The sequence below is a fragment of the Myxine glutinosa genome, chromosome 13, assembly GCF_964187855.1.
Source record: "Myxine glutinosa chromosome 13, kmMyxGlut1.1, whole genome shotgun sequence".
Taxonomy (NCBI): domain Eukaryota; kingdom Metazoa; phylum Chordata; class Myxini; order Myxiniformes; family Myxinidae; genus Myxine; species Myxine glutinosa.
In genome coordinates this window covers 52971700-52983183 of record NC_136273.1, presented here as the reverse complement: position 1 = coordinate 52983183, position 11484 = coordinate 52971700, and the positions used below count along the sequence as shown (strand labels likewise).

At 42.7% G+C, this 11484-nt stretch overlaps 1 protein-coding gene across 2 annotated transcripts in view; it reads right to left on the bottom strand.

Annotated features, from left to right (window-relative positions):
• Nucleotides 1–1481: 1481 nt before the first annotated feature.
• The window catches only part of LOC137438924 (sterile alpha motif domain-containing protein 9-like), a 69978-nt gene continuing 59975 nt past the window's right edge, over nt 1482–11484 (bottom strand). The window contains exon 7 of one of the 2 annotated variants that reach the window (XM_078767501.1): nt 1482–9227. In XM_078767501.1, the coding sequence (XP_078623627.1) occupies nt 4315–9227 (4913 nt within the window). In that variant the 3' untranslated portion in view covers nt 1482–4314. The remainder of the gene's footprint in view (nt 9228–11484) is intronic. The other variant, XM_078767502.1, reaches the window with a different exon arrangement.

The following is an 11484-nucleotide window of genomic DNA, read 5'->3' as shown; positions in this document are numbered from 1 at the left end:
TGTCGAAATGTCACACACATCCATGCCCGTGGGATTCCCACGGGTGACCCCGCTAGTCTATATTATAATAGCCGTAGATGATTCTGTCTGTCTGTCTGTCTATCTGTTGGGTGTCTGTCCGGGGTGTGGCTTACTCGGTTTGCAGAGTAGCTCCACCCATAGCTCCACCCATTCTGGGAGTGGCTATAAACAAATATCCACCATTTTATTAACTCGCATAGCTTTGAGTCCTGTTTTGTAGGCCCGTGGTGTCTTGCTCTCCCCCAGTTTTATTTCAAATCAAATTCGATAAATCATTTCATTTTTCACAGTCGCTAACATAGTTTTAGACTCGGTTGAAAAAAAACGGGAAGAAAATCCGATGAAAGTTGCCGTTTATAGAACGAAATGAATTCTCAAAGGCCTGTAACTTCAAGGCCATTGAGTCTCTCTCACGCCTTTATCTCCAATCTAACTCACCATATGATTTCATTTTTATCGATGGTTTTACTTTTAGACTCGGTGTCAGCAATAATTGAGAACAATCCACACACGCGGGAAAATGCAGAGATATATTTTTTAAAATCGCGTCATGGTGTATCATACACCGCCCAACATGACACCGCCGGCAATGTGTCGATATATATTAAAAATTCGCTTTTGCTTTTCCGTTATGATATATTACTATTTCGTTTGATGATAGTCGTCACAAAAACGTCAACAATGATGCCGACATATATTTCTTCGTTTTTATTTCATTCAACATATTAGCCGGAAGTAAAATATGTTTCAGGAAATTACCGAGAGATATTTCTTCGTTTTTTTTATTAGTTATGTGCGCATACACTTTAAATAGGTTTATTTGATATCTTTAATTTTCCACAAACATTCCACACACGCGGGAAAATGCAGAGATATATTTTTTAAAATCGCGTCATGGTGTATCATACACCGCCCAACATGACACCGACGGCAATGTGTCGATATCTATTTTAAATTCGATATATCATTTCATTTTTCACAGTCGCTAACATAGTTTTAGACTCGGTTGAAAAAAAACGAGAAGAAAATCCGATGAAAGTTGCCGTTTATAGAACGAAATGAATTCTCAAATGCCTGTAACTTCAAGGCCATTGAGTCTCTCTCACGCCTTTATCTCCAATCTAACTCACCATATGATTTCATTTTTATCGATGGTTTTAGAGTCGGTGTCAGCAATAATTGAGAACATTCCACACACGCGGGAAAATGCAGATATATTTTTTTAAATCGCGTCATGGTGTATCATACACCGCCTAACATGACACCGACGGCAACGTGTCGATACATATTAAAAATTCGATATATCATTTCATTTTTCACAGTCGCTAACATAGTTTTCGACTCGGTTGAAAAAAAACGGGAAGGAAATCCAATGAAAGTTGCCGTTTATAGAACGAAATGAATTCTCAAACGCCTGTAACTTCAACTTCAAGGCCATTGAGTCTCTCTCACGCCTTTATCTCCAATCTAACTCACCATATGATTTCATTTTTATCGATGGTTTTGGACTCGGTGTCAGCAATAATTGAGAACATTCCACACATGCGGGAAAATGCAGAGATATATTTTTAAAAATCGCGTCATGGTGTATCATACACCGCCCAACATGACACCGACGGCAACGTGTCGATATATATTAAAAATTCGCTTTTGCTTTTCCGTTAAGATATATTACTTTTTCGTTTGATGACAGTCGTCACAAAAACGTCAACAATGATGCCGACATATATTTCTTCGTTTTTATTTAATTCAACATTATTAGCCGGAAGTAAAATATGTTTCAGGAAATTACCGAGAGATATTTCTTCGTTTTTTAAAATTAGTTATGTGCGAATACACTTTAAATAGGTTTATTTGAAATCTTTAATTTTCCACAATATTATTTACTTGCCATTTATCATTTGATGATTACGAGACAAATTCCTCTTGAGGATCGTGACAATTCATGCGCTGCGTGGAAACTTCTATTTCCAAAATGAATGAGACGATCGATGAAGAACGCAGACTTGAACAGGATGCAGCAAGAAAACGAATGAGACGGGCGAACGAGTCCATCGACGAACGTCAATGCAAACTTGCGGGGTCACCCGTGGGAATCCCACGGGCATGGTTGTGTGTGACATTTCGACATATTGAGTTAGATGCTGCACATTCATTTTTACAAAATGGTTACTGGCAAGTCATCAGATCCAGAAATGGTGTAAAAACCACCGTTTAGAGGCCATTTTTCCCCGCAAAGCGGGGGTTGGCCTTTTCGGGGACCGTGGTAGTTGTTGTTTTTTTGTCCCCTTTTTGAAGCAATGTTTTACGGCCGGATGCCCTTCCTGACGCCAACCCTTTTTGCCGCCTTCAACGACAAACAGGGAATTACCAGTGAACTGGTACTCAATTAGCCGACCTCGGAAGGATGACAGGCTGAGTCAACCCCCCTGGCATTAATTCGGCGATCGACCGAGATTCGAACCCAGGATCCTAAGCCGGCACCCTAGCCGCTAGCCCAACACCAGAAATGGTGTCATGAACACAATTTATTTACGCACAAGCACAAAAGCAAGACGGGCCGATTTCCGATTCCGACGGGCCGACGGGCGAGACGGGCCGATTTCCGATTCCGACGGGCCGATTTGGAGCAAGAAAAAGAACGAGACGGGAGAAAAAGGAGAGAAACGAGACGGGGAAAGCCGATTGGAGAGGCGAGTGAGGCGCGATTGGAGAGGAGTGTGAGGCGCGATTGGAGAGGAGTGTGAGGCACGATTGGAGAGGAGTGTGAGGCGTGATTGGAGAGGAGTGTGAGGCACGATTGGAGAGGAGTGATTGGAGGGGAGTGTGAGGCACGATTGGAGAGGAGTGTGAGGCACGATTGGAGAGGAGTGTGAGGCGCGATTGGAGAGGAGTGTGAGGCGCGATTGGAGAGGAGTGTGAGGCGCGATTGGAGAGGCGTGTGAAGGATTGCAGAGGAGAGGAGTGTGAGGGATTGGAGAGGTGAGGGATTGGAAAGGAGAGGGATGTGAGGGTTTGGAGAGGAGAGGAGTGCTAGGTGGAGAGAGGAGAGTGTCAGGTGGAGACAGGAGAGTGTCAGGTGGAGACAGGAGAGTGTCAGGTGGAGAGGAGTGAGGGGTCACATATTATGTGAAATAAATAAATTGTGTTCATCACACCATTTCTGGATCTGATGACTTGCCAGTAACCATTTTGTAAAAATGAATGTGCAGCATATAACTCAATATGTCGAAATGTCACACACATCCATGCCCGTGGGATTCCCACGGGTGACCCCGCTAGTATAGTTATATACGAGGTTATACTTGTAGTTATATACGAGGTTAAATGCGGCCATGTGACCATTGGTGAGTCAGCCCACAGGACGCAAGCAGCTGAGCTACGCCTCCAACAGAGGGGGAGGGCTCAATTAAGCCACACCCACAAGGCACACCCACTCTGGTTTATGGGTGGTTAAAAAAAAAAAAGATTATGTTGCAGGTAAAATACCCAATGCAACATTTACTTGGGAAACAGAACAGTGTTCCAATGCCAGTTGTGTAAAAGTAAATACTTCATTTACAATATGCACAGGAATAATTAATAAAAGGAAATTAACCTTGTCTTATATTATCATTAACACACAGGCCTTAGCTGTACATGGGGTTATGACAACATCTAATAAGATAAATCCAAGATCTTTTGAGGGGATATCTTCATCCATTGTAGGAGCTGGAGTGAAAGTCATGGAGAGAGAGAGAGAGAGAGAGAGAGATACAGATACAGATACGACAGTTCACGAAAATTAGCTTGGCATATAGAGCAGTAGTGGCAGTCTTAACCACATTCCGTGGCCTCTCTTTTTACCACCTCTTTCATTCTCGCTCTGGTCGATGGTCTTTCTGTGTTCAACTGCTTCCTCACTGCCCTACTTTGTGTTCATACCCTCTGTCACCTAACTCTTCCATGAGCTTCGATCTTCCGTGAGTGGAGAAAAGTTTTTTTAAGCTACAATAAAAAACAGCATCAATATATCATCAGTTACATCAGTCATAACATGACATTCCCCATCAAGACCAGAGCAAATTATCAAAGAAAAATTCCTCTTTTTGAATGATTAAAATGGAAAAGATATACTGTTGGTCATGATTGTTAAAGTACACAACTATCTCAACAATAAAGAAAAAAAAAGATGACAGAAAGATTCTGCCTCACAAACAAAAATAATTATGTCTGTAATTTGCAAAACAAAAAATTTCAGAAGTAGAAATAATGAAACAGAAATAGGGTTTTGGCTGCCATTGCCAGCAGAGATTAACCAATTGCCTGCACATCATAAGCAAGAAATCCATCCATAGAAAATCCCATGAAAAAGGAAACTCTCTCGATGCTCCAGCCTCTGCGAAGTTGCCCTTTGCTAACAGGGCGAATTAGGATCTGTAGCCGATGGTCTTCACCTGCGGGGAATCCAAAATTCACACAGGTGTGCTGCCCTTCCTCACTGGTTACGCCATTAACTCGAAGGAGGAGATCCTGAACCTTGCTATCCTTCAAGATTTCTCCACTTTGCCACAGCTGTTTCAGCGACTTTCCTGACTTTTTCAGCTCTGAAACTTCGTCAATTTTGCTCCGCGGTAAGATTCTGTTCAAGCCCTCTCCTTTTCCAAGAAAAAACATGACCAGTGGTTGTCTGGTGTGCAATCTGGAGCCAAACCTGAGACGATAAAGACGGCGCATCATCTCGGTGCAGTCTTTGAGGAGAATGATGTCATCCTTGTTTATGGGATGATGTTTGTCTGGTGAAAAGAACAAGGAACCAAGAAAAAATGGATCTGGATGACTCCATTCTTTCTGTTTTGCATCCCTCACCACGCTTTTCACCAATGGCACAAGTTGCTGATAAGGAGGCAGGTGTTTTGATTTTTTATTCAAGCAGTGAAGAATGACACAAGCAAAAACGTAGTTTTGTTTTTCACGGATCGCAGAAGCAGTAGTTATGCCTCTATTTTCATACTCTTTTACAATGGCCTCCACACCTGTTGCATCCACATGAAGCAAGAGCTGGTAAAGACCAGAAAATCTGTCACCACTCATTTGCTCAATTTTGTTGTGGGAAGAGTATTTGGCAGCAATGCCTGTTGCCTCAGACAGGTCAATATCACTGATGAAAATGTCCAGGTACCGACGAAAGTACTTTGTTGTTGTGTGATAGTTCTTGTTTTCTTCCAATTCATTTTCACTTTCCCTTGCCTTAGAAAATGTATGAATGCTTTCCAGCAACTCCAGGTTTTCCTTCAGGCCCATCTGTAAGCTCCGCAGATATGATTCATGTCTTTTCAGAACCTGCACAGTTTCCTTCGTTGCTTCCTCCTCTTCAGGACCCATAGGGATTCTTGAGAGATCACATTCCCCTTTGAGATACTTCACCAATCTCATCTTCTTAATTGGATTGGTTTTGTCAAACACTTTATTGTAACTCAGCAATTCGATGAAATGCAAAGATGTCTGAACTTCATCGTAAAATCCAGAAGTGTTCAAATCATCATCCTCTTTCTTTGCCAGTTCTTGGGCTTTTTTGAAGAAATGTGATGCTTTGTTTGCCAACTCCAGTGCTCTTTGAAGTTGCTGCGCTGACAGTCCATCACGTTCAATTTCTTCGAGGTTGCAGGTTTTCTGAAGTTGATGCTTGAAGGTCTGTCCATTGGTGGCCGCAATGTATGAATTTTGTGGACTCAATTCCATTGCTTTTTTGCCCCAAACCTGGGCTTCTTCAAAATCATTTTCTTCAATGTCACAGTATCTTGCAAGAGCTTGGGCAAGAATTGCATCTTTTGGAAACCTGTGTGTAGCAGCAATGAGCAGAATTTTGCTTCTGTTTTCATGAATTGGTCCTTGGTAGCTCTTCACCTCCTCAATCAATGGTGAGAACAAAGTGTTTCTGTCATCTCCTAGCTGTTTACGCTGTCTTTGTACCATCATGCGTCTCACGTCGCGCTCAACCAGGCTTCGTCCCATTCCTGATTCAAACAGGCAATCTTCCTCCAAGAGATCTTTCGCAATATCATCTTGCGAAATCGCAAAATCTTCTTCGAGGATCTTCAGGATTTGCAATGCAACCGAAGGATGATTTATCTTCATCGACTCGTACGTTCCGTTCACTTCATCCATCCGAAACCTTTTGAGCAGCAACCTAGCCTGGGAACTGAGAGCCTCTTCCAGAGTTTTTTGTCCCCAAAATGATTGCTTCACTGTTGATACACCAAGGAGAGCTTCACACTTGGACACTGAAATGCAGGAATTTTTCACATAGTGGTTTAACAGAGCCAAGTAACTGATCAGTTTTGTGTCTTTGGTCTCTCTTTCAATTCCCTTCAACATGTTGCCAACAGCCTTCCGAATGTACTCTTCACTGAAACTTTCTTTCATAATCATGAAAGATAGAAACGTTTCGATTTCTTTATGCCCCTTCTTGATTTCTTTCAGTTTTTCTTCAAAAAGGTGTTTCTCATTTGCTGACAGCTGCTGCTCCAAATGCACACTCTCCAAAATACTTTTCTTTTGGCTTTCAATTGGGTCCTGTGAGCGCATGCAGTTCAGTATGATCACCACAGGAGTCTCAAAATGGACTTTGCTCTCGTAAACGGATGATCGAATGTGCTTGGTCAAATTATTGACATTCTCCAACTCTTCCAAGTCATCAATGAGCAGCACAACTGGAGTGTAAACATCTGGATCAGATTCCCCAAATGTAAGCAATTTGACCACATGCTTACTGATCTCTTGGTAATCATGTTCATTGTCTTTCACAGCAGCGCACCTGTACTTCTTTTTCAGATGCCAAAGAACATGCCATGCCAGCGTTGTTCCCCCACATCCTGGGTGATGGAAAAGATTTACCGTCTTCACTGCAACATCACATGTCATTGCTGATTCAATACACTCCACCAATGAATCAAACTGGTCTCTTTTAATGAATGCCTTTCCAGTTTTCTCTGCAAAGTAAAAATTCCATGGACTGACCTTATCACCTCGATGAAAGGCCTCTTCACGTATCTTTCTGGATTCCTCAAATTGTTCTTTCTGCAATTCTACTGCTGTGCCTTCACACTCATTTGAACACAAGATTTTTATACTTGATAAAAACTCTTCATCTGCAGCTTTCAATGTGCAATCGGTTCCAGAAGATGTGCGCAAGTAACGCTTGTCACTTCTTGTGGCTGACTTTATTTTCTGAATTGTACAGTTCACATGCTGCAGGCTTAACCTGCTTATTGACCTACTTTGTAACTCTTCTTCGGTCAACCTAGGCTTTGTAATGTTTGTCCAACTTTGAAAAGTCTCAGCATTCCCCGTTATGACCAGCACATCTTCCAGGCCACCCAATTCCTGGTAGAAATTGAAAAATATTTCCATAAAAGGATCAATTGGGTCCTGGACTTCAAACAAGACAAGAAACACCACAATAACTCTTCCACTTGGTGTAATAGCTTCATGGCAAAGAAACTGCACGAGGTTCCGGAGCTCCATGCTGCGTTTCTTCCAGAACTCCTTTGGATCCATTGGCCTGTCTCTTGTGTCAGTCATGTCTGCCCGTCCATTGCAAAAGATCCAACTTGTTTGCTCGTACAGATGCAAGTCTGTAACCATAGTTTCTTTGTCTTTGTTGTTATTTTCGACATATTGACGAGGGAAGTGAAGGTTGACAGCTTTCTCAGGTCGAACAATGCTGCAAAGACCTGATGCATTTGATTCTGGATCAAAGTCCAACACAGCGAGCCAATTAATATCCTGAACAAATGCAAGATCTTTCAGCTGATCTTTGGTTGCTTTATTTACAACCAAAATGTGTGTTTTGTACCGTGAATTGTTCAAAGCGCGGTTTTCTCCTGTTAACAGGAATTCCAACTTTTTGCCTTCATCTTCCCCCTTTACTGAAACCTTTGGCATATCTTCCTTGCTTTGTCTTTCTTTTGTCCATTTCTGAACATCATCGTTGAGCTTTCCAACGCTATCAATGCGAATTCTTTCATTTTGATTTGCCATTATGTCTGTGGTAGAAGCCCCATCTCTGAGATAGATATGACCATTATCAGCTTCCCATTTTCCTCCTGCAAAGACCATTTGCTTTGTGTTGTATACTTTATTTCCACATGTTGTACCTTTTGGGACAATATCAACCTCAATTACATGTTTATTGAGGGTCACATAAGCTTGCGAGTTCACTTCAACAAATCTTGGGGGCCTCACACAATCTTTGGCATCATCTATGTCATTTTTATCAAAATACTTGGTGAAGTTCTTTTTCAAACAGTCTCCAAACTTGTCTCTGCTTCCATCATCCTGAACACCAACCACTTCCCCATGTACATATAGTGACGTTTGCTTTCCAGGCACCTTATGTCCCACCCCAAAATGAAATGTACCATTTGTGCGTCTGTTCATGCATCCTCCTGCAAACCTGAACACCTCATTGCAAAATTTCTTCATTTCTGATTCATCATCTGCACCAAGACATTCAAACAGCTTGTATTCGTGTGCTGGCTCCAAGTAATTAAATTTGCCAGACTCTGGGGGCAGGACACCACCCTGAATGTACCTTTGTCGAGAATACATTTCATCAAATGGGTGAGGAGAACAATAGAAATGACGAGAGCTTGGAATCTCAGAATTTAAGCTTTCTTTGGAAACTTGAAGAATGTTTTTGTCGACTTGCTGCTTCGATGAAGAACAAACCTTTGCTGTTCTTGAGGCCAACATTTCATTCTCATCCATCAAGAAATCTGAACTTGGCCCCACTAAAGAGGTACCACTTCCATTTTTGTCATCATCTGTGCTCTCATTCAATCCTTCTTGTTTATATGGATAACACTCCCTTGTTTTTGACTTCTCTGGCTTGTTAATCTTGTGACTGTTTCCACTCTGTTTTGCTTTTTCTCTCTCTTTAGCTTCCATTTGTTTCAGGAATATGTCTCGTTTTTTTATCAAAATCAAGCTTGGACCAAGAGGAAGTCCAAACTTTTTCAGATCACCTTCATTCATAATCTCGAGTAATGAACCTTGGCATTCTTCATTGTATAACTTGTTGATGTCCGCTTGGGCAATTCGCACCTCAGTCATCAGCCAATGTTGCACATCATTCTTGTCCCAGTTCTCCATGTTTGCAGGCAGGAACCATTGGTCAGCAACAGTTGATGTTTCCTCTCCTGCTCCAGATCTTGTTTTCTGGCCTGCCAAAGAAAACAGACTGAGATGTAGAAAAAGACGCTTGGTTCATCATGCCAGTACCAGAGCCACATCACATTTTCAAAACAAAATGAACCACCAACTCGTATAGATTAGCTACCCAACAGACAAGGCTCAGATCTAATATTATAAACACTAAGTGGTGTTTTCTGGGATTGTGCAGGCAACGCATGCTCTGTAGCAAAGTCTCTCCTAAGGGGATAGCTATAAGGGTGGAGAAATGGGTTGCACTGATCGTCGGGAGTCAGGGAATGGCTGCCTCCATGGCTACACATGCCGTTTGATGCCATCTCCTATGGTGAACAACAAACCATCTACCAAACTGTAATGTACGACATCTTATTAGAATTAGCAACTTCACCTACTCCTACCTCTTCATAACCTGCTTTTCCATATTCCCAACATCTCCTTTCACCCCATTCACAATATAGGTAACAACGAGAATCTCTTGAGAGAACAATTATCCAAACTTCCTTCAGTCCCATTCACAACCTCACGAGATATATCCCACGTAAATTTCATGTAATTGCCATTCTCAATTAAATGTGAGTAGCCTAATTTTGTAAATACAGTGCCTTCCATAAGTATTCGAACAGTGAAGTCAAATTTGTTATTGCTATGCACTCAAGAAATTTGGATTTGAGATCAAAAGATGAATATGAGGCAATAGCACAGAAGATCAGCTTATATATCTTCGTATTTTTTATTTTTTTTATTTTGAATACAGAATCGAGGCTCGTAAGAGAGCTAACATTTATTTCACTAACAAATCAAACAGACAAACAAAATATATAAAAACAGGAAGCGAAAGACAAGATGGGGAGAGAAAGGGAAGCACACAAACACAACATTTGAGAGCAGGGACATCGGCAGATGTGTGGGAGGGAGAGGGCTTGCGGGGAGGAGGCATTGGAAGGGGGGGGGGGGGGGGAGAAGTATAAAACACAAGGACACGAAGGACTTCCAGGACAGAAGTTGGTATTTCAAAAAAGTGGATTTGGGGTGAAATTAGCGGGGGTAGAAAAGATCAAGGTTTTGGATGGGGGAAGATAAGAGATGGTGGTGAACAGCTGTTTTAAAGACCTGGAGGGAGGAGTGGGATTGAAGGGAGTGAGGGAGTTTGTTCCAGAGGCGGGAGAAACGAGGAATGAAGGAGTGAAGGTGAGCAGAGAGTCTTGATTTTGGCAGTTTAACCATAAGAGGGTTGCAGGCAGATCTTGTGCGACCTGTAGGAATATTTGGGGGACAGAGCCCAGAGAGAGCTGGGGGGGGGGGGGGCAAGGCCGGAGATGAGTCGGTAGAAGACGGAAAGACCGCCAACCTGCCTGCGGTGAGTGAGTGAAAGGCCCTTGGAGTTAGCCTCATCGTGGGAGATTCCAATGATTCTGAACGGTTTGGTTTCAACAGCGTGAAGACGAGCTAGGTGTGAGGCAGCAGTATTCCATTGAGCTGCGGATGAAAGCCTTGTATGTGGTGAGGAGCTCAGGTGTGCCAAGGAAGGACGTCGCACGATGGAGGATGCCCAATCGGCGACTGGCTTTGGAGGCCAGATTTGAAATGTGGTTTTCCCAGGAAAGATCATGGCAGATAGTGAGACCCAAAAGCTTGAGTGACAGAACTTCTTGGAGAGGATTATTCAGAAAGTGGATGGGGAGGGTTGTCCAGTCGGTCTTTTCGGAGAGACATCGTAAGAGTGTGAGATTTGTCAGGATTGAAAGACATGTTCCACTTGTTTGCCCAGTCTGTGATTTTGTCAAGGTCTGCAGAGAGTGAGGAGGCTGCAGACTGCCGATCTGAGGGATGAGGAATGGAACGGCAGAGAGTAGAGTCGTCAGCAAAGAGATAGAGAGGATTTTCAAGAGAGTCAGAAAGATCATTGATGAAGACCAGAAAAAGCACAGGGCCCAGAACACTGCCTTGGGGAACTCCAGCCTGAACAGGAAGTGGAGATGAGAGAAACCCATTCAGGGCCACACGTTGACTATGACTAGAGAGGAAGTCCGCCACCCATGCGTGGAGATTTCCATGGATACCAAATGAGGAGGGTTTGGTGAGGAGAGCGGGGTGCCAGACCGTATCGAAGGCACGTGATATGTCAAGGGAGACAGCTCTAATTTCCTGTTTGGCTTTGAGGACCTCCATCCATTGTTGAGAAATCAGAAGCAGCATGTCGAGAGTAGAGTGACCAGGTCTGAAACCAAATTGATGATCAGAGATCAAGCCATTGAATTAGAGGAAAGA